The 23,802-nt window shown below is 46.1% G+C and overlaps 1 protein-coding gene across 3 annotated transcripts in view; it reads right to left on the reverse strand.

The window, feature by feature from the left end:
* LOC118214720 (immunoglobulin superfamily DCC subclass member 3-like) overlaps positions 1-23,802 on the reverse strand; it is a 57,793-nt gene that overhangs the window by 27,307 nt on the left and 6,684 nt on the right. For all 3 annotated transcript variants that reach the window (XM_035394892.1, XM_035394891.1, XM_035394890.1), the window contains exon 2: positions 22,485-22,790. In XM_035394892.1, the coding sequence (XP_035250783.1) occupies positions 22,485-22,790 (306 nt within the window). The remainder of the gene's footprint in view (positions 1-22,484; positions 22,791-23,802) is intronic.

Genomic DNA, 23,802 nt, shown 5'->3' on the forward strand with positions numbered 1-23,802 from the left:
CTGAAAGGCCGCTCCTTTCGTCCTGTGACTGAGCTCATGAAGCGACTCGTGTTCGGATCGCGTTCGGTTGAGGTACCGGTCCGTATAGCACTGGACCCGTTTCGGTGCAGGCTCTTCACTCTCGGCCGCGTGAGCTCGCAAGCAGACCCAGACAGCAGTGTGCAGGGGGTGGGAATTCTACCAATACACAGACGCCGTAGGTATTTGCTCTGCCACCTGTCCGGGAATGTCCTGCTACGCCGGACCAACAGGTAGACAGCGTACGGCCCAATCTGTGAAAACCTGCCCAGCTCCTCTCTCCACCATAGCTCTGGTAAGAATAGGACACAGGGCCATGCAGAGAAAAATAAATAAAATGCATCTCAGAGAGAACGAATGAGCTTTGGAGGCGAGCTGTGGAAGGAGCAATACTGTGGATCATCCGGCTGAAGGATAAGGCTCAGGGCAGTAAAGTGCCCCACAAGCTTTGGGGGGGGTCCTACTGGGTGGTGTGTAATAGGGCATACTCTCCTGACACAGGAAGGACATAGTGCTTCACTAGGCCTAGAAATAACATTGGAAGAAAAGCAAATGTTACAGGCTAAAATGTTATAGAGGAAAAATTCCTTGCCCACGAGTCATACAGAGTTGCCTTTCACCACAAGGTTACCCTGCACAACAGATTAAGAAAGGGACTGTGCTTTCTCCAGCCTGAAAGAGCCTGAACTTTCACCACTCTCTGATACCGACGTTACCAACACTAAAGACTGCTCGGCTTTCAGGTGGAGGGTTTTACTTTCTGAAAGCAAGCAAAGTCTCTGATACTAGACGAAGGGTAATAGAGCGAGAGAAACAGGATCAGAAGCTGCAGCTCGCTCAGAAACTGTTCTTATTTTTTCATCCTGAGCGACTGTGCGTGTGCGTGCGTGTGTGTGTGTATGCGTGTGTGTCTGTGTGTGTTAGTGTATGTGTGAATGTGCGTGTGTGAGTATGTGATTGAGTATGTGTGTGTGTGTGTGTGTGTGTGGTTGGGGGGGGGGGGATATAGGGGATGTGGCAGAGAAACAGCAGTTGACCGAGTCCGAGGCTAATTAACACATTATTGAGGTTCTGTTTCTTTGAAAGTAGCAGAGCAACCTATGAAAAGCCTCTTATGTGATTTATTTTGTAAACAGAGAATATGGTGGCGGCCTGTGCATACCAGACCAAGGAGAGGATAAAAAGAAGATAGCGAGGTAATTAGTGGAGAAACATAAAAGCTATTTTTTGATGAAGTGGAGCTGGAGGGGGTTGGTGGGAATCCCCGTCACTCATTAACCCATCCTCCCGTTGTGGTGAGGCTGGGCGCCACATCCCCCACCGCCGACCCCCTGCCCCCTGCACCCCACGGCAAAGAGACTAGGGTCTCAGTCTCATCACCTCCTCCCAGGCTCCAAAGGGGAGAGGCGAATCTCTGCGCTCACTCTATAAAAAGCACTCGCACGGACATTGATGCGCTCAGCTTAATCACAAATAAAACAGGCAGAAAAAAATGAAGAGATTATTTAAATGACGGCAGAGGAGGCAGCTGAGAGAGGGGAGTAAATGGGAGCCGGGGTGAGGGGGTGTGGGAGTGGGAGTGGTTGCGCTCTATTTGAAATTAATTAGCAAGGGTCTTTTTTGTTGTGGCTGTCATTGTTGATATTTTGATCCTTTTAAAAATGCATCAGTAAGTGTTGTGAGCAAGGAGGCGGGGGACAACAAAGGCAAACCTTGATGCTTCAGAATAATAACATAAGAGGGCCTTTTGTTTTCCTTAATGATTGGCTACCAATGAACTTCATGCTCATTAGAGCACTTCAAAAAGGACAGCAATTACAGAAAACCTCCATAGGAATCACAGCAAGTGCACATCCAAGGGAGGCCGACTCCTTTTCCAGGGTCCGAGGGCTCCCATGGTGCCGTGCGGTAAGCCAGGCTCGAAGCTGCCTCAGCAGTCCGGAGCTGGCAGTGGACAGGCTCTTGGGAACTAGACCGCTGGCTTCACTCAATTAAAATCTCATTTGTTTTGCATTACGCGAGCCTGAGCTTCAAAGCGCACGGGGAAAACCCCGAGACCTCGCCACACTGTCCGCGGACAGGAGGAAGAGCGATCGGCCCGCTCGACCACGGCCAGGGTTCAAAGCCAGTTCGCGCTGCGCAGATCAAACGCTAAACGGGCTGATAAATGACCGAATGGCAATGCACTGCACAGCAGGTGAAAGCCTCAAGCCCTCCATTAGGAATAACTTGTGCTAAAATGATGGGCATATTCTGGCGGCAGAGACGGAACAGAGGCTAAACCGTTTCCATTTGCATCATTATTTGCGTTCGGTATCGAGCCTATTGAGTTCTAACACAAAAAAGACACAGTCGCACAGAGGGAACTGGATCATCCAGCGCAGTGCAACGTCCCGTATCCCTGTCACTGCGGGTCTGATTAAAAAGCAACTCAAGGGCTGAAGAACACCAGAATCTTTGGATAATTCCGGTTCTCCAGTTTCCCAGGTGAAAAACCCCGATCCCATCTTCGTGTTCCCCCTCACTCTCGAACTCCCCCTCCTGACCCCCTCGTTAAGGGTTTTGCCGCGAGACCGCCGGGCTTTGACGACCGCCGGTCGCCTCTGCTCGTGATCTCAAACGGCTCGCCCCCTCTCCCGCCTCGGAGTGGCGTGGGGGCGGCGGGGAGGGGCTCTGTGGAGTTAATGGGCTTTTCCAGGTTTTCTCCTCCTTTATTTCAGGGTGTTTAATGCAGAGAGCCGGTGGAACGTGGCAGGAGCGCGGCGCGGCGCACAGGGGCGTGCGAGGGGGAGCCGCTCGAGTGCCAGAGCCGGGCTGAGAGAAAGGGAGAGAGAGAGAGAGAGACAGAGATACACAGAGAGAGAGAGAGAGAGAGAGAGAGAGAGAGATGGGGGGAGAGGGAGAGAGAGAGAGGGAGAGGAAGAGATACAGAGAGAGAGAGAGAGGGGAGATACAGAGAGGGAGAGGAAGAGATACAGAGAGAGAGACAGAGAGACAGAGGGAGAAAGAGATAGGGAAAGACATAGAGGCAGAGGGAGAGACATAGACAGAGAAGTAACAGAGAGAAATACAGATGTATGTATATGCAAGAGGGCATATGTAAGAGGACAGGGTCAAATAAAGGTTAGGGAACTGGGTTTGGAACTGAAAGGTGGTGGGTTTGGTTCCCAGCTTGGGGGACTGCTGTCGTACAGTTGAGCAAGATACTTAACCTGAATTGCTTCAAGAAAGTCATAGTGTAATTTAATCTGAGAGAAGAGTCAAGCCAAAAATGTTGTGCACCTACCCTCTGATTCTATGGTACGCATGATCTCCTTCAGTCCTAGTGCCAAGGCCAGTCTACGTTCCTCCTTTTTAACACATCATTATTAGTAGTACTTTTACTGTCTTTTCCTCACCATTTCACACTGCGACAATGTACCTCGATGAGGTGACTCATTAATTCAGAGGACTTCGGAGTGGCATAACTAATGCACCCTAAAATAGATTTCCCAATCACTGCCTATCCCATCTTACTGCCAGGAAATCATTTCAAATACTGATTGTTGGTGGAGAAATCATAGAGACTGCCATTATCCCGTTGCCCTGGGCCAAATACCTAATTATTTCACCAAAAGCATTTGAAACAACTGGCCGCTTTAGAATCTCAATTATGTTTTTTTTTCTCTGCCTTCTTCTGTCAGTAGGTGAACTCATGCTCCCACAAATAGGCACCATATCTCAGCCACCTCTCCACTGAGAAAAACCTGCCCCAACAAAGGCTAACCTTTTAAACAGAAGTGCCATTTTCTTTCTCATTCTTCCCTGGAGTTTGAAATATTGAAAATGCTAAAGAGGTTTTGGGAAAATGACCATTGAAATTCAGATGGAAGCGGTCTCCCCCTTTGTGGGTCAGAGCAGAAATTAAGCGCATGAATTGTGTGCGCGATAAACCATCTCTGCTCTGAATCACAAAGTGGCCGGACACTTGGTATCACAAATCTCCCAAGGCAAAGGCCAATTCCTTCCGCTCCATTAGGGTGCAAACTGTTCAGATCCATTCTCATACGCATGGTTCTAAATCTTTATTTGTTCTGCACTTGTTGTCTGGAGTTCACCGTTTTGAAAATACCACAAAATCACCAAAAAACGAACTAACTAACGAATTAACTAACTAACCAAACTAAATAAATAAATAAATAAATAAAAAAACCCTTCCTAGGAAAACCTAACATCCAGCAGGTCCACAACTGACTGTGAACTTCACTAAAGCTCTGATATTGAGAAAGATACCTACAATGCATCCCATAGGCATGAGAAACGGGAGGACAGAAAGATAGATCTTATCTACACTGAAAATGCTGTTGAATCAATCTGTAAATATTTTAGCAGATGTGTGTAATTTTTTTTTATATATTAAGGGGATGGTGAAATATGGGCCAGGCCAGTGACGTATATTTTTAGAATATGTGAATACGTTTGTATTTTAAAATGCTTTGGCAACACAATCCTTTTCATTGCCATGACAATGAAGCTCATTTGAATCAAGTTGAATAGAAAGAGAGGGAAAGAGAGAGAGGGAGGGAGGGAAAGAGAGAGAGAGAGAGAGAGAGAGAATGGGGAGGGGGAGAGAGAGTGAGAGAGAGAGAAAGAGAGAGAGAGAGAGAGAAAGAGAGGGATAAAATGGGGAGGGGGAGAGAGAGTGAGTGAGAGAGAGAGAGAGAGAGAGAATGGGGAGGGGGAGGTGACGGATGGCCTCACATCTGGCAGTTCTGTGTCCCCTCACAATAGAACCTGGGTGGGACACCCCCAGTACGCTCCAGTGCACTTCAAGAAGCAACGTGCATTTTAAACTTGAACATGGCAGCTTAAATCTCCCTTGCAACACACACACACACACACACACACACACATACACACAAAGGCACTGTTTGACACCCCAGCCCAGGGACCCCAGATAAGTGACAACTGGGCCACCACGGACAGAGTCAGTGTGTCATTGGTGGGGGAGGGAGGGTGTGACCCTTCCCCACTAATGATGACGAAGACACTATACACACTGCCTCATTATCATTCTCTGTGCCATCTGTCCAGAGATTCCACCTGGTTCAGAGGGTGCCTGGAGTTTCGCTGGACCAACAGTGATAACTGGGAGGTAATATTGCTACCGACATACGAGGGAATAAAATAAGGTATGACACGCGGTCGCCGAGACTCAGGTTAAATCCCAGGATGATGCATTTCCAGATGATATGAGCAAAAATAAATGAACAGACCCGCAGGTGACAGATGGAGACGGCGGGTCACATCAGCCTGAAATCACTACTCATATGCGGCTCTCAGCCATTCCATGCTACAATGCACTGCACTATTTATTTAGTCTCTGCCACTGATTAAACATTTCACCCACAATAACACCTTCCTAGTGACATTTAAGAGCCTGGAAGCCTGAGACAGATGGACAGAGAGAAAGAGAGAAGAAGTGTGTGTGGATAAGAGAAAGAGAAAGAGAGGTCAAAAAAAACAAAAGCTATTTTAGCCACACCCACTTCTTTTATTTCATCCATTAATACGGACATGCATGCATATTTTATGTTATTGCCATCTGACGCTCGGCTAATTTCTGTGCTTTGCTATATTTACAGGTTTGTCAATAAAGCATTCAGATGTTTAAAGAGCTCAATGTCCCATCAGGTATTCTCTGTTATGTGTTCAGGGAGTGCTGTCTGGCACCTCTGCTCACTGGTACGTAGTCGTGCCAGCTATGCCAGTCTCCTCTCCCTCCCCTTCCACAGCTTGTGGATCCCTGCTCCGACACCACAGCCTGGCACTGGCACCGTGCCAATGGCACCACGTCTCCTAAGCAACCTGCACACTGGCAGCACACACAAGAGCCCAGACATCAAGCTGGAAGGCTGGCAGCCACTTTTACATAAAAAAAGAAAAATCCATCGCATCCTGCTTGGCTAACATCTGGATCAGAAATTGAATTTCAGCTAATCCTAGGCATGAGTTTTAAAAGATGTCGCAAGGGTCCAAAATGAATTATCTGTCTCCAAGTCTTTACTTTTTGACTTTGCTCAGCCTAAAAATCTGTATTGCCCAAACAAAACAGGTCTTTGAATGGTATCTGTAAATGTTCCCTTAACTAGCATAACTTTCTGTCTATCTCAGATATATCCACGCACACACACACACAGACACATATGCCATATGCACCCCCATAAGCACACTCTTGCACACAAGTGCGTGCTCACACGCGTACATACACGTGCAGCACATGCACACACGCATGCACGCTCGCTCACGCGCGCACACACACGCACACGCACGCACACACACACACACACATACATACACACACACCGTTCATGTCTTTGACAGCGTGGCAGACAGTGGTAATAGGTTTCTTCTCTCCTGTTATAAGCGTAAGCCAACTGGCGCCCACTCAGGGGAATATTTCGGGCTGAATTGCGGCCATTAATCACAATCTGGGGCAAAACTGTGGCATCACGTGTGTGGCGAGCAGTGACGGGCTCACGAGAGACAGGAAAGGAGAGAGAAGAGAAAGACGGGAAGAGGGTGAAGAGAGGGAGAGGACAGGAAGAGGGAGAAAGAGAAAATGATGGCACACAGTCATCCATATTAGAAAAACTTATCTTCCTCAGTCTGAGCTACAGCGCCTGTGTTTCCAAGGCTGATGGAATGTCCTGCGTTTGGGATTTGAACATACAGAACTACGGCGAAAGCCTAGCCGCCACAGAGCCACACATTACACCAGAGACACAGGGCTCAATTACTAGAGACCCAATTATACAGCAGTGTAGGAATGAAACACACAGAGAGGGAGGACCTGCTAATGTTTCTGGAAATGGACACAGCAAACTCCACATAGCATACCCTGCAAGTGCACTGGAGCTGACCTGACAGAGAAGAAACAGTAATGAATGCACACAGTAACAGTTTATAAGGGGAAATAAATAATAAACACAAATCAGATGCACGCTCAGTCAAAGATAACAGTCATGACAGAATGCCCAGGAAAATGAACCAGTTTCCTGACTAAAAAATGATGGACAGCGGACAGTTTGTGGAGAAGACATTTGGTGCCTTTGTGTGCATAATGAAGGCACGTAAGTAAGAGACCGTGTCTTATTAGCCTGTTTCTAAGGGAAACAGTCGCCATGGCGGTGTCCAGACCTCTGTATCAGGTCCTCACAGTGCATTTGTCAGTTGGGTGGCCATTCTTTTTTTCTTTGCCATGCCTCCCAGCCACCAGCTGAGTTTTGTCACCAGGGAAATCATTGCCTCCACAGATCAGCACCCCTTGTCCCCTCCAACCCAACTAATCCATATGAATTAATGCTAATGCGCACCACCTCCCGCTCTGTCCTCCACCTCTCTCCACCCCTCTTACACACACACACACACAAGCTCATGCGTACACGCACACACAAACACACATATACAGCATGAGGTTCCTGACCTAGAATCACTGCCAGCATGAAATTAACAAATCATCACAGACAACGCATAGAAAATGGCCACAAACCAATAAAAAATAAATAAATAAACAATTAAATGGCACAGAACCCTGCATTTCCCTGGATTAATTGGGATTAGCATCCTGTCTTTGACTAAATAATTTTATGATCTTTGATAGACTCTCCAGTGACAGTGACTTGGTGTACACAAATGGGACAGGTGCACAGAGAACATTTTGACCCTGCCCTCTTAAAAATACAATCACAGATACTTTCAAAAGTCATAAATGTAAGAAGGTGAAAAGAGGGTAATTTCTTTGGCCTTTCTGGCTTCTCTATATCAAAATTGCACAGGTTTTTTTCCCCTCTGGAAATGGTCAAATCAGCACTGCAGGAACCTTGCAGTCACATCAAAATGCTGGTCACGAAGTGTGCAACCACGAGTCAGGACTTGCAGTAAATCGTGCTCTCTGTCATCTGATATAGTCCAGGCCTTAACTGACCCAGGACATGGCTCTCCCACAGAAGGTTATAAACGACTTTCATAATAAAATGGACTATTACCGGCTAAGCAACAGTGAGAGATGGTAACGACCCCCCAGCAACAATAGACTCATTTTTCCCATAATGCCTCAGAAAAGTGAGCCAGCTATTATGCTGGCAATGATGCAGACCGCCTTCTTCCACCAGAGTGAAAAAATCTTCTGTTAACACAACTGAGCTACACAGTCAAAAAGGCTCCCGGTACGACACACAATATAAATTCTTTATATGACAAGTGAAAGGATGCAGTCTGACCTCTGACACCTAAGTGAAACGGTAAGGAACATTTATAAGTCTTTTCTATCTGTTTGCCTGAACACATAACCAGGTAGGGATTTTACAGCATCTATAAAACCACCTTCGCAATGCACTGCAGTCTCCGCCCAGAGGGCTCCCCATCGCCCCATTACAGCATATTTAACATGAGCACAGTCCACACAGGCAGCTGTAGGGCTGCAGAACGGCCAGCATTGGACAGAGCGGTCTGTCAAGGATCTGAGGTGGAGCCGAAGGCCCTCACACGGCCGGACGCATCGTTTGTGTTTTGTGCAGGTGAGCTCTCGAGACGGCACAGTCCGTCCGGCTCCACGGCCGGGCACTCGTGCATCGCCGTGTTCCGGAATGTTCCCACCGGTTGGAATGTTGCGGCCAGTGATGCCCTTGGCTGCAATGAACAACATGAGGCTCAACGATATTTTCATTTCAGAGCTCATCCAGCTATTCATAAAGGGGCCATGAAGCAATTCTCTATGACACATAAACCCTGAAAACTCTGTGGGTGGTTTAACCTTATCAAACATTTATCAAACAACCCAGCAAGGGCCATTTACAATCCTGTGCGCTGGGTACACACAAACATAGATTTAATACCACTCTATTATCTCCCCATCTCATCTGTCGCTTTCTCCATCTCTCTCCTCCTCCTTCTAGTACTCACACAAAACATACGTATTGGCATTAAGCTATTGAAATCGAAAGAGACTAGGTATGTGAGATAAAAACTTAAAAAAAATTTGTTTCGCATTTGATGATAGTACATTTGGTCCGATGCCTATGCATTGCCGCCGTCGTCACTGTTAATTGAACAATTCATTAATTAATTCCATCCCTGAAAAGGAGGGATCAATATCCCCATAATCCTCCTGTCCATATGCAATTCCCCTCTGTGCCCTAAAATGGCCCCTGGAACAAGGCTGAGGGGAGGAGGGAGGACATACACGGAGGTGGGTGTGTGGCTCCCAGAATCCTGTGCATGCATTCCAGCCTAGCAACTTCATCTAATTGGTTCCAGTGGAATTCCATTTCAGCCCCAGGCAACCTGCTCCTAGTATGAAAATTTGAATGGCTTTTAACCCTGTCTAATTCAGGTGCACTACCCCTGAGTGAGAAAAATGGCATGCCAGTCAAACACACGATAATAAACGCCCGCCCATCTTTATCCCAGTCCCGCACACCGCCACTTTTATCCATCATCTGCATGCCGGGTAGAATGTCGCCGAAATGTCATGAATTGCTTTTTGCATATCTTCCACTGAGAATGAGCAAGCAATGAAAGGATTACATGCATAATAAAAATGACTAATGCACAAACAGGTAATGAATAGGCTCGCTTATTTGCTCTGTATTTTGTGTACCGCGATATAATTCCCCTGTAGACAAAGGAGTGTCTGGCAAATAATACATAATTAAATACATAAAAATACATCATAAAAAACAGAACACATCTGTCTATCAGTGTCAATTTTAATGCGATTCCATCATCCCTTAAGAGTCACTCTGGCTTTTTGTCTTCCAACAAGACAGAAAAACCAGCTCAGACACTGAGGATCAAACCTATTTGTACATGAAAGGGGCACTGTGCACAGTTTAGTCACACAGCCAATCCATTCAGCCTGCAGCTTGGAGAAACATTAAACCGTTGAAACAGATCTCTACTGACAGCGTGACAAATCAATGTTTTTTTCTGCATGTGAGCATGCGTTTGTTCAGTGGGCGTCTTCCGCTAGTCCCCTGGCTCTAACGGCCATGTTTTGGGTGGAGGGGAGGTGGGGCTGGGGGTAAGGTGGAGGCGTGGGCTCTCGGGGTGGCGTCAGTGCCACGCTCGGGGTCAGCTGTCAAAGCCAAGGTCAAAGTCCCTGTCCTGGGGCTGCAGGAGAGGTGGGGGAAGGGCCGGGGGAGGGAGGAGGAGGGGGCGGTGGTGGGCCCAGGATATTCTGCCCCATTGCACTCACATAGGTTACGCCCGTTTCCTGGCCAACCCACCACCCCCCACCCCAGCATCCTGCCCTGACCTACGACAGCACCACCTGAGTAAATACAGAGACAGAGTGTGAGGGTGGTGATGAAGCAGGCGGGAGGGGGAACTGTTTTTTTTCTCTCTTTTTTTTTTTTCAGAAAACACAGTGTGACAAAAGGGGGCCTCCCTCAGCCTGTCAGTCTGTCAGGAGAGAACAACGTCCCGGCCGTTCTGACAGACACGTTGTCCCAAACGGCGGTCTATATAAACAGCATCTCCCCTTGTTCCAAGCCACTCATGAGAGACTTTCCACAATTCAATCAGACCAAACGCTTTGGGGTGTCTTATATAAAAGGAAAGGGGCTGGGGGTGGTGGGGAGGACCTGACAGGGTCTTCTGTCATATTATAGCCGTCTGCTGTCTGTCACTATAGCAGGGGTTTGTCCTTTCGTACAGTGTGTGTGTGTGGGGGGGGGGGGGGTCAAGAAAATGAGAAGATGGGGTGCCGTTTGCCTCCTCTGCAAGCACTATGACTACCTCAAACCGAGATGGAGGAATGAACGAAACGGCACAGCGCAGAGGACGGCATTAATGAGAGACCACAGCATCTGCTGTCTCCTAAAAATGACATCTATAACTTTTTAAAAAATGTACTGCAGCGTGTGGTTGCGGAGGCCGGGTTGAATGTAATCAGAGCTCCATGGAGGGAGCGACTCAGAGAAACGCCACAGAGAGACGTGCAGGGGCCGGACAGTGAAGCTCCTCCGTAGGGTCAGAACATGCTTTAAAGCTCACTAGCTGCTGAGTGTCTGCTCCAGGGCCCAGAAACAGATACAAACACACGAAGGGATGCTGATATGGGGAGAAGTGGACAGAGCACGAACGCGCGCGGAGGAGCGACGGGCTGCGGCAGAACCCGCACTAACACACTGCCTGGTGTTCCACCCGCCCTTTGCCCCGTCTGCTTATGGCCTTCAACCTCTATTACTCAGGAATTCTCCAGACGAGCCTAGAAAGCAGGGAGGGGAGGGGAGGGGAGGGGAGGGGAGGGGAGGGATGGGATGGGGTGGGGGTTAGGTCCCCGTTCCACTCTTTGTCCGATACAGGCCATAGCAGTCATGAAACCTCTGGACCAAGGCAAAACTGATAAAGAAAATACCACTCCTCTGGGATCCAGTGGCTCCCCAAACCTCTCAGATAAGACTGAGTACTTCTTTCTTTTAGTTTAATTTTAGTTACAACATACCAAGAAAGCTCAATATCCACCATTCCAGCATTCATATATATGGCACCAACAAACATATCACGGCCAAAGTCACTTAGATCACACATCTTGCCCATTCTAATATTTGCTCAAACAACAAAACCTCTTCACCATGTATGCATACTGTATTTTGAGTTGCAGCCAGTGAGAGTGTGTGTGTATACATATATATATATATATATATCATATTTTTAATATTAATAACTTTAATAAGATTTTTTTCAACCGTTACTCAGTGATCGGCAGCTTTACAGGCAGGCCCCTCCTCCCTCTCCACTACCCACATTCCATTCCACACCTCTGCCATGGAGGATGCAGGGACAGAGAGTGGGGTGGGCAAAAAGCAGAAAGACAATGTGCGAGAGAGAGTGAAGGACAGGAGAGAGAGTGAGAGAGAGACAGAACAAGAGAGAGAGAGGGAGTGAGAGAGAGAGGAGTAGGAAGGGAAAACATCACCCCAAAACACACTCCTCTCTTATTTACCGTGCAGCTGTCCCCACTTCATCTCCACTGAAAGGATGTGAAGTCTCGGGGCCGTACCTATTTACATCCCTGGCAGGCGGCCATGGGAGACCCCTCCAAACGTTACCGAGTCAGCCGTGTTTTCGCCGCGGCCTTGTCACAACAGTGCCGCCGTCTGCGATGGCCGGGCCGCTCTCGGTGAAAGGCACCAAAGAGGGAGATGTGGCTGAGTGCGCGTCGTCTAATTGCTCAGCTACGGGAAAAAAGCCGCTCTTTCCCCCGCCTGTCGCTGGGACGTTGCCAACTTTTTACTTCTCACACGGGGGGGAGAAAAAAACAAAAAAAAAAACAACTGCTCGCTGAAAATGGTATGATTGTATCTCAGGATACTTAGAATAAATTATCGCTTGTGTTTATCACTTAATCAATCTTATTTAAAGAGATTAAATGAGACGGCATAGCTCGCTGTGAATGAATACTGCGAACATGTTAAGTGGTCCTTTGCCTGATCCAGTTCATTTCTGTGTAAAAGCTGTGTGATATCCCCTTATCGCTGGGACTGGAGCGTCTCTGAGAGTTTTTAGATGTTGCTCCGCTGCCGCGGTGAGATCACCCCCCCCCCCCAATGTTGTTTTCTCTCTGTCCACCTTCAACAAGAGAGAACAGAGCAAAATAAAAATCTATTAAATTAAACAGATCCTATAGATCACAGTTCATGGCAAATATTCCACAAGATCCCACTTCAGCCAGAGGATTTTTCCCCACTCTGAACTCTGAGTTAGATTTAGGAAAGCATGGAATGGGACCCAGATTATTATACCAGTTCTCCAATCCCCAATGTGAGAACACAAGGGCTGGGCTGGTGTGATACAGATACCAATGAGTAACATTGAAGCAACACTGCTTACAAGGTCTCCTTGTGTAAAAAAAAACCAAAAACCTGGCTTTATTTACAGAACAGCATTATTGGTAATAAGGGCATTCATGTGGTGCAGCGGTTAAGTGGTTGAGCTTACAACAAAAAAGGTTGCAGGCTTGACTCCCAAGTGAAGCACTGCAGATTCTACTTGCACCAAAGCACTTAATCTGAATTGCATCAGTAAATATCCCAGCATATAAAAGGGTGTCCACCAAGCAAATCAATAATGCCAATAAGGATATTTAGCAGAAAGCCTTGAATGTAATATGAAAGTGTTTACATGTTTACATACACAGCTGGACGTGAAGGAACTGTGCTGAAGCTATTCAGGTTAGTACCTTACTGAGCAGTACAACAGTATCACATTCAGGATCTGAATCAGAAAACTTCTCACTGCAAGCCAAGCTGCATGAAAATTACTCTGTACAGCCACCCTATTAGATAAACTAAATTACCCAAAGACGGGAGACGTATGAATAATGTCCGAGCACATAAGGCCTGTGATTTATTATCTTCGGGGGACAAAAAAGTTGAAATCTATATTTCCTTAAAGCTGTATACCCCTTGGGCAATCTGCAAACTACAGAAGGTGCTCAGTAATCAATACAAATGATTCCATTGTTTTTAACAGGAGAAGAGACCCTGATCATGCAACCACACTCCAGGAACACACACACATGGCTACTTTACGGGAAAGGAGACCACGTATGTTTCTAGAATTTCCACAATGCATAGTACATAGACAGTATGTTCTGCTCTATTCTATGTGCTGAATGTGGAGACCAGGAATGGAGATAGGAATGTACTTTTAATACAAGTACCATACAAGTTTAAATAAGATGCCGCATACATACTATCGTGTGTAATGTTCTTACACACTGGAAAACGGAAACGAGGAAAGTTATGTCTTCATTACACAAAGGATACAAACAGCTGATGTAAATCCTTTGGAAGACTGACATTTGGACCAAATGATTTCAGGCTTGTGTTGTGCTCAGTAGCTCCGGGCCAAAGGGCAGAGCATTGCATTTCAGAACCGTTCAACAAGAGCGCGATTTAATTACACCTGACAATCTATCACATAGGACAGAGAGGGGGGAGAGAGAGAGAGAGAGAGGGGGAGGGAAAGAGAGAAAGAGAGAATGTAGCGAGGGAGTGAGGAAATATATGCAGCTTTTTGAAAACACGACACAGCGGAATGGGCGCCATCGTTGTACAGAACAAAGGGGTAGGCTAAAGAGAGCGCAGGAACATGTGCACATGAGGGAGGGGGGTCGGAGTAAGGGAGTAAGGACAGATACGGGAGGAAATACGCGAGATGCGTACTGTAAACAAAACGGAGAGCGTCACAATGATCTCCATCGCCGTGAAAGGAAAATGAAGCTTAGGTTAAGCCACATTATTAACACAGCCAGACAGGTGCATGAAAAACTAGGATTTGAGAAGAGCCCTTTCACATCGCCGCACATCGATTTTACAATGGAGTGGGAGAGATACAGATACGGTTTCATTCTACTAGGACAGCAAAGCCCCTGCTAAGTTGCCCTCATTGTCTTTCCTTGTTACCGTAATGCACAGGGCTGTAGGAGAGAGATTGCAGAGCCATGTTCTATTGTCAAAGTAAGTGCAGGCTTAACGGGCTGCCTGTAAGCGGGCGATCTCTCAAACGATTCAAAGAGGACACACACCGTCACCGTGAAAACGAAATCAGAGGCAACCTAGAGACAGGCCTCTTAAAACCCACACTCTTCACACACGGAAAAGACAAGCAGGATTTCCACACAAAAAATGTAGGCGATTTGACAGGCTGGATTCAAATGTGACTAGATTTTCAACATCTAGAGAGAATGTCATCTTCTTTCCTACAGTAGTTTCTGGGTTCAGCCATCTGAACAATGTTTCTGGAAGGATGGGGAATTTGGTGGAATCTCCGAATCAGGACTTCAGCAGGCTCATAATCACACGCCTCCAAGCAGTTTTTCCCCTTCTATTTATATTTATATTACCCTGAATGTATTCCTTTTAACCCATTTAAACCCTTTGAAGAGTAGTTTTTTTCAGAATGTTTGTGTCCATTGCTTTCAATAACCAGTGGGGACAGTTACATCAGCATTAGATTGTTCAGTTAAAAACATTCTAATCACATAATGTATTTGTGATCTTACACCTGGAACATGTCCTCTGAAGCACATTCCACCAGCTGCTGCTTCTTTCCCCCGCACAGTCTACCAGCTGGGCTGTGCGGTCAATGTGTGGGAGAGCTACGCTTCATGCACAGCTGGTGCCAGATTGGCAAGACCAGTCTCCTCAATGAGGTAGGAAAAGCCCTGCAGACAGAAGCCCTCCTTCCTCAGGCAATGTTGTGAGTAATTGTAGAAGGGGGTCCTCATTACTCTTGGGGAGAGCCTCTGCTAGCGTGGGCCGTCCTATGGCACGTCACAGCATCAAGAACAAGAGCCGTAGCAGGGCACCCTCCACAGGAGCCCCCTGAATGTATGCCTAATCTATTGTCCCTGTCTCCTGCCCTGTGAGTATCTGTCATTGAGCTCACTGACAGTAGAAAGCACAACTTCAAAGCCCAGCAATGAACCAGGGGTGGGGGTCTGGACGAGAGTGTGTGTGTGCGTGTGTGTGAGTGTGTGTGTAGGTTCTCAAGTGAGACAAAGGAGACCAGAGAGAGATGGACATGTGATTCAGTGAGGACCCACTCATGAGGCTAGGGGGTGGGGGCGTCCCCTGAACACGGTCCCAGAAATGCCTTCACCCCTCCAGGACCGCACCTACCAACCCGGGCAATTTTCAATTCTTTAACAATTATATGTCAACATGCCGCCCCCCTCCCCGCAGTACAGAGACAGCTTAACCTAAACAGATCGATTCCTCGGTGACACACAGAACACGTCATTGCATTTTTACATCAACTCAATCAAAACAGGAGATGGCAAAGTGGAAAGGCAAACACGCCTGGTTGACCTTGGGAGGGAAGTGTGACAGCTCTCTCTAGAAATCTTTAACCACGGGACTTCGACTCAAACCCCCTGCCTTTGAGCCTTTCATCTCTGACAGCTCCCTGGAATTCCAGATTAAACTCTCGTCTAATTGCAGAGTGACTTTTTAAACTTGGCGGAAAATGTGTAAGTCACAGAGTTACTTTTAAAAAATAATATCCAGAAGTCTTTTAAAAAATATATATATATATAAAAACGCTAATATACGCTGCAGTTTTCCAAAGTTCTCCAAAACTCGGATCCCCAGGTCAACGATGGTTTCACGTGGTGAATAGAAAGCGGGAAAAAAGAAAATAAATACTAACTTAACAAAGCCTAAACTCTTTCCAATTAATGCCCAAGAAAGGGAGAAAAGCCTGTCCTTTCGACTGATCATTAAAGCCATTTTGTATGGGGGGCTATTGTGTTGGGTTGCTTAGAAACGGGTCTACATAGGAATGAGGGCCGGACCTTTGGTAAACGGCCGGCTCGGTCCACCGTACAGCTCCCGTAATTCACAGAGAGGATAAAAAGCTTCCTGAGTCCAAGCTAATGAGGAGCTCTGAGGGGGAAAAGGAGGGTGAGCAAAAGCAAGTGGGGTGGTGTGGTAAGGGGAGGGGGGGGTCCATCAAAGTGATAACATTTACAAAAATGAGTGTTTCCTGGATGGCCTGGTGATTGAGAGAGCCGACAGGGAACCCACGCTACATCAGTTCCCCAACCGCGAGCTCACAGAAATGGCAGACAAGCAAATAAGAACGGCAATTTATGAGCGAATGGGATTTCTTTATCCGTGGGGGCTCTAAAAGGAGCCTCCTCTAATTCAGCACCCTTTGCATGGTGGCTCGGCTGTCAGCACTGGGCTGTAGGGGGTCTGTAATAAGCACAAATTACCCCCAAGTACAAATTGAGCATGAGCGCGGATGCTGACAAATACATAACACAAAAAAGAAACCTTTGATCTTTAGAAGGTTGAAAGAGGATCTATATTTCACCTCACTTAAGGGAATAAAAAGACCCACACGAACCCCAACCCCCCACCTCCGTTCCCCTTTCAAAATGTCCCTCCATTGGCTGGAAATGAAAGAATGAATGCCTGCTGTAATTGTTGGCGATGCACTCATATGCTAAATGCCCTGGCTTGAGGTCGGCCATTAGACCGATCTCCCTGTGTGTACAGTATTTACAGTAGGCAGGGCCCACTGCGACAACAATACACAATGCATTACCCTGCATCACGGTATGGTTAGCTCAGACCCCTTCAGTCCTTCACTTGTGGAATAAACATAGTCTGAGACACAGCGCACATGGCACAACAGACACACCATCGCGGTCACTTTAACGACAGAGCGAACCAAGCGAGCGAATTCGAGCGGCGAGACTACTGATATCCGTTTCGCCAGTTTGCGTTGCTGCAACCTAGAGAGTGCATCCTCTGCTTTGCAATACCATGACAGATGGGGCCACCCAATAAACTCATCCATCTATCCAGCACACCCATCCATCCCCTCCCCCTCCCCCCCCAGTGAGCATGGGCTCTGCGGCGGCTCCCTGAACCTGGACAGTGCAGCGAGCCAGCTGCTCCACACAGAGAGAGGTGCCACGCCTCTCAAGCGCTGGAAATCAGCGAACGCACTGCTGCTTAAGCCCTCCGAGATTCCAGCACATCGCCGTACATTATTTATACGGTCGGCAGCAGCCCTTCTGCAGGGGAAACCTGCACCGCTTACGGTTGTTTCATGCTCATTTCTAGCTGGTTATTTCACTTAGAGAAACACAGGATAGGCACCGTCCCTCCGGGGAAATTAAACTGCCTCAGAGCAAGCCGCACAAGACCCTTTACGAGGGTGCCCAAACCCCCGGAACTCACACACTGTGCCTACTGCCTGGTATTTGAATGGTACCAGGGAGAACGGATGAGAGAAGGAAGTAGTCATCAGAGACGCATCACAGTCAAGTTCTGGAGCAACGTTTGGAGGACAGATGGTCCAGTGCTCAATAACTTCCCCTCAAGCTATCGTCTCTCTTTAACACCCATCAGCATGACACCTTCAACCCAATCACAGGAGCCGCATTGCGCGGAGGTGAGAGGTCCAGGAAATCACTTCGGTCTTCCAATTTCCAGTTCAAATATACAGAGACAAGGAAGAACAGAGCGAGCCTTCACCTCCCTCCCTCTAAAGGGCGACCGTTCGCTCCTTTCTCATCACACACACACTTCTGCACACGCCACCCGGGCTCAGACGAGCACAGGTTAAAACATTTTGAGCCAAAATGCGGGTCAGCGACTCTTCTGCCAGGAAGAGGATGGCATCTGTCTGACTGAGGCTATTTTCAGAAGAAAGAGATGACAAAAGTACAACGGAGGGAGCAGGAGGTGAATATAGAATGTGACAGACTGCTATTGAAAAGGAAATATGGCTATGCTTCATACATTAATAACACCCAAGGTGCCTTTACAAGATCCAATTGATAGGCAATGATTTTTAGCTCAAACTCTCTCTCAAAGCAGCAAGTCTTTAAGTGCCATCACAGGGACATCAACTATAACTTAACACTCAGTGAGAAAACATTGTGTCAGCATGTGAGGTAAACAGACATTTCAGGGCTCAGTGGACACAAAATTGATGGCATTGCTAACATTGTACATTGTCACTTTGTAATATTATAATACTAAATATAAGTAATATTATAATATGTACATACCTACAGATATACCACATTCATGAGTGTTGCATGACACCTTTATAAAGTGTTCATGCAGTACCTTATCACGGCTGCCACAGACATACTGGCAGCAAAACTAGTATGTCAGCCCTCATAAAGCGCATTCGTTTATAACTGCTTTACAATTTTGCAATGCTACATTCTCTGCAATGCATGCTTTACGCATGTCTTATGAAGTCATGCTTAATATCAGCAACCTTTCTTTCATAAACAAAAAGGGGCAAATCTGCATGGTAAACAAAAATTTGCAGAATCAGAGAAGCAAATCACATTCTTATTCTCTCCCATTAAGGATGTAGAGAGTACATGCTCGCTCTGTTTAAAATGGGTTATTGTAGACTGTGGGTGGAGTCTCTGCAAAGGGGTGACGATGATAAGCCTGTGCAGGCAGCTAAACCTCCAATGATCACACTCCTCTGCCAGCAATGGCTAGTGCCACATTGCTAAAATGCTGAATCGCTCATCTGAGATTGTGGTTGTGTGTGTCTATGCATGTCCACACGTGCACGAGTGTGCATGTCTGCATGTGGGTATCTGAGTGTGACAGTGTGTATGTGTGTGTGTGTGTGTGCGCATGCGTAGGCATGTTTGTGTTTTTATGTATGTATTGTAAGTGTGTACATACACATGTCTGCATATGTGTGCATGTGTATGTGAGTTTATGAATGTATGCGTGAGTGCTTGTGTTGCGTGCATATGCAAATCCGTGTGTGTGTGTGTGTGTGTGTGTGTCTGTGTGTTTGAGCACACGTGTGCTGTCTATGTGCTGTCATGTACGTACCAATCTAGTCACTCCTATTAACATTTGCTAGCGATAATCTCCACATTCCTTTTGAAATGAAAAGCAACCTAAATGTTAATAGAATCAAGGGCAATCTGATACTGTGAATTGTAACCCGATGCATAATTCAAACAGTATTTACATTGTTAATATGGTTGCTTTCCATTCTACCATTTCTTGATTTACTTATCATCATGGTGTGAGCAGACAGTTGAGACAATAGGTCCCTCTCATGAAAACTCTGCCAGGGATGAGCAATTCTGTCAGTCTGTTCAGCGGTTAATTCATAAATCATACAAAGACGGGCATTAAAGATTTTCCACCGATATTAAATTCAAAATGTGCAAAAGAAAAAGCAGCTATAGCCTGACCTTTTGAAAAGGACTCCCTGGGGAGAACGTCTTATGAGAAAAGGTTTCTTATGTCTGACGGCACTGGTGTGTGTAGTGGAACCTTTCCCATGTGCAGCAGACGGACAAAGACTGCACAGGCCTTCTCACAGTGAACAGCGCCAGGAGCCCTTAAACAGCACAGCAGAGAGCTGTCCACACACATAGCAGGCCACCGTCTCCACGGCCTGCACTCCCGATCGCACACAGTCTAAATATACTCACACGAACAGCATCTAGCCTGACTGTCTAAACACATTCATTCCAACGTGCCACATATCAAATGTGGTAACCGAGACGAAATAACTAGGAAAGTAAACATGTTTACTGAATGGGAGTGAACAACATCACTCAAATAAATTATCTGTTAGGTGTATCAAGCTTGTATTGAGTTAAAATGCATGTACAATAAGGTGTTTCTATTAGAACATATAGATTTTTGTAGGATCAAGTATTGTGTGTGTGTGTGTGTGTGCGTGCAGGACAGAGAGAGATAGAGAGAGAGAGAGAGAAAAATAGAAAGAGAGAAAGGAGAATATAGAGAGCAAGGGGATGATTTTCAAAAGCAGAAGATCAACAAAGATGAATGGCTTTACTTTGCAGTGTGATCAATAACAAACATGTGTCCAGTGATTTAAACAATAGATCTTAAAGCTCGGGCCACAGATTGCTTCTCTGGGGTTTGGCCCGGTGTCGGTGTCAATACTTGCTTTGTGACCTCTTTACAGAAGAACCGAGGAGAATGAGGTTATTTTTGTCCTGGATGTTCATCCAATCAGGTCAAGAATATCTTTATGGCCTCTGCTGGAATGGATCACTTCTAGGCCTTCTGTTCAGGAGGGCCCTGCATGAAGTGGACACAGCCAGTGCTCGTGGCCTGAGTACCTTACCACATGTGTGCCCCAGCACCCTGCACTGGTTTTGAGCCTGGGGAGGTTCTGTGGCCCCGTGCTTGTGTTTCAGTGTCAGACTACATCACAGCTCTGCTACTGGAGCCAGGGAACAGGCCTGGAACAGACCTAGGCACACAGCACTCTGGAGCTGCATTGTGAAATGGTCAGTGAGTACTATCAGAAAGCTAAAAGAATCCAGATGCTCCCCTTATCTCTCACCCCTCCACTAACTTTCAATAAATACCCCATCCCTCCCCAATTCACCTCCCTGTCCAGCACACAATTAAATTAAATCAATAAAGGGGGAATGGAATTGTTCGTTCTCTACATATAAAGCAAGGCTTGTGCCAACCTTTCCATTTGAGAGCCCCATTTGTCATTTTTGATTAGTCATTTTAAATAATTTACAGTATATTATAGCTGTGCCTACATGATGCACCAATGATGTACACACACCAGACATGAAAGGCGAAGACCAAGCCACTGAAGAGGACAGAGTCCAGCATGGCAGTGTTTTTCCTCCTCATTAATGGCTTCTGGAGACTGCCAGGATAAATCAATAGACTGACATACAGGCTGACAGGGGTATGGTTATTTATATGGATAGATGGGCACATATGTTGAGAGAGGCAGGCAGACATTTCGCGTTTCACAGCTTTGATGGAAAGACAGATAAAGTCTCAGGCGACCAGGGTTCAGCAGGCAAGAGGAGCTCACAAGCTCTAAACACCTGTCTAGCCCGTAAGGTTGCACAGAGAATTCATTTAGAAAAAGAAAAAAAAACATATTAAAAATGAGTGGAGTGAATGTACAAGCAGAGATATTTTCATGCAGTACATGAGGAAACATGTTCACTATGTGGACTGCGCTTCTGAGGTGCAGAGGCTCTAAATTTACTGTGACATACCGGGCTGCGGCAGAACATTACCGTTGTTACATTATTGGTTTGCTTAGCAGTCTCGCGTACCCAGAGACACTCTCACAACTTAAATTATGTACAAACTATCCATTTATACTGCTGGATATTCTACTGAGGAAATTCAGATAAAGTACACTGCTCAAGGGTGCATTGGCAGCTCAGCTTTAAACCTTTGAGTTACGAGCCTGGTTCTTTAACCAGTATGCTACCAGCTACATTAAATAGCTAGCACTGCATTTGGTATTAGCAGTGTATATCTGCCAGTAAGTATTATTCAGATCGAGCTTGTGGTGTTATTTGTTTCTGCAAGAGCAAGTGCTAATACAGAGCAAGTGTTAATATTGTTAAAATGTTGAGGAAATGGAATTCCCAAGCCTTCTGTCCTCATTGATTGTGCCTTTCCATGGTTAATGCTGACAAGAGCTATCACCTTGCCATGAAAGAGCTGAACGCACATTCAACTGAAGACGTTCAACACAATAATATGCCAGAAAATAAGTAATTTGACTTGGAGGACATGCACAATAATGGGCATGCATTTTATCCAACACCCACTCATTCACCATAAAGCACTCTGAGATTGTGATATGAAAAATGTTACATAAACACAATTATACGTATGTGTATATCATTTGCAGTAAGCTGGTTTGAAAAGGAGATCTGTAAAATGGGCAGAAGAGCTGCTTTACAATCAAGATAATAATATGGATCATAAAAAAATGAAACACTAATAAATTACTTAAGGGGAGATCGATTTGTTGGTTAATAACAGTGAAAATAACATAATTGCTACAATTGACTCCCAAAATCAAATATGCGGCCTTGTTGACACGAAAGCACCCAAGAAACACGAGAGGCAGGAGTATCGGAGGGAGACACTTACTTGCGGCCTGCACCCGGGCCTTGCGGCTCACCACCAGCCCAAAGGAGTTCTGAGCCACGCACTCATAGTCCCCCTCGTCAGAAGAGCCATCCAACTTGGTCCTCTGAAACCGACCAATCAGGAGAGAGCCATTTGCAAACATGGCATAGTCCTGGTCCTCCAACAGGAGCATGCCATTCCTCCTCCACTGCGTGGTGATCGGTGGGATGCCATCCACCTGACAGTGGAGCATGAGGGGCTGCTCCTGGACGGCGATGATGTCACTGGGCTCCAAAGTGAAGGATAGCTCTGCCCCTAAAGTTACACCTGTGCACACGCGCGCACACACAAACATACACATACACACACACACACACACACACAGATTAATGTAAATCATATGTGAAGAACACTTATAAAATCCCACTTTTCAATCTCTAAGGTTGTAAAATATACAACACATGCTACTGTAACGGCTCGGAAGCGTTCAGCCCCAGCTTATCCTGAACACATAACCAATTTCCATTATCAAACCATCAAATAGGCAAGGCACAAATAAAAACAATAGTTACATCATTATTGATCATTTCTCCCTTTATAGAATACCCCAGTGGGGTGCTTCCAGTTTCCCTAGAGTTTAAAGCTTCTGTATGGGTTTTCCGCAAGGCAAGTGGAAAGGAAGTTAATGTTCAATAGACACAGAATGGAACGGCCACCATACATCCTAATTTCTCCATGATGTCAGAGTCAACATGGTAAGTTTCACTGTTGCTATGGGCCCAGGTGTTTACCATCCAAGGGACTCTTTTCAGCTCAGACATGATCATATCTGAACGGCATTTTCTGATTGTGTTCAAAGATATGTAAAGAGCTTTGATGTTACGTGATCTATGCAAAATTCTGCACAATAACTTTGATGTTCGTCTTGCATTAAACACTGTGTATTACCTATAAACATAAAATACTCTTCCACACTTTTGTAAGCAAGTCGGTTCGGTGGTCAAAGCCAAGAGCCGTACAAAAGCAATTATCTGAACATCTTTCCCCTTCACCTTGAATTCTCTTTGTCCTAGGACAGATAACAGAGAATTTAGATGGGGTCGGAGGACCTCAAAGGGCACAAGATTCCTGATAAAAGGATGATTAAATACAGGACTTCAGAGATATGGGGTTTTCTAAAATGTGGGGGGGGGAAGCCTTAAGACTACTTAGGGTCAGGGTAAATAAAAATAAATGTAAGATTATCATTTAATAAAGGACACATTTTTAAAAATCCAGATTTCACCTTCTGCACTGAGGAAAAGGAAGCCTAATTCCCTGAGATAACCTCTGTGCTCTT

This window comes from Anguilla anguilla, chromosome 16, assembly GCF_013347855.1.
Source record: "Anguilla anguilla isolate fAngAng1 chromosome 16, fAngAng1.pri, whole genome shotgun sequence".
Classification (NCBI taxonomy): Eukaryota; Metazoa; Chordata; class Actinopteri; order Anguilliformes; family Anguillidae; genus Anguilla; species Anguilla anguilla.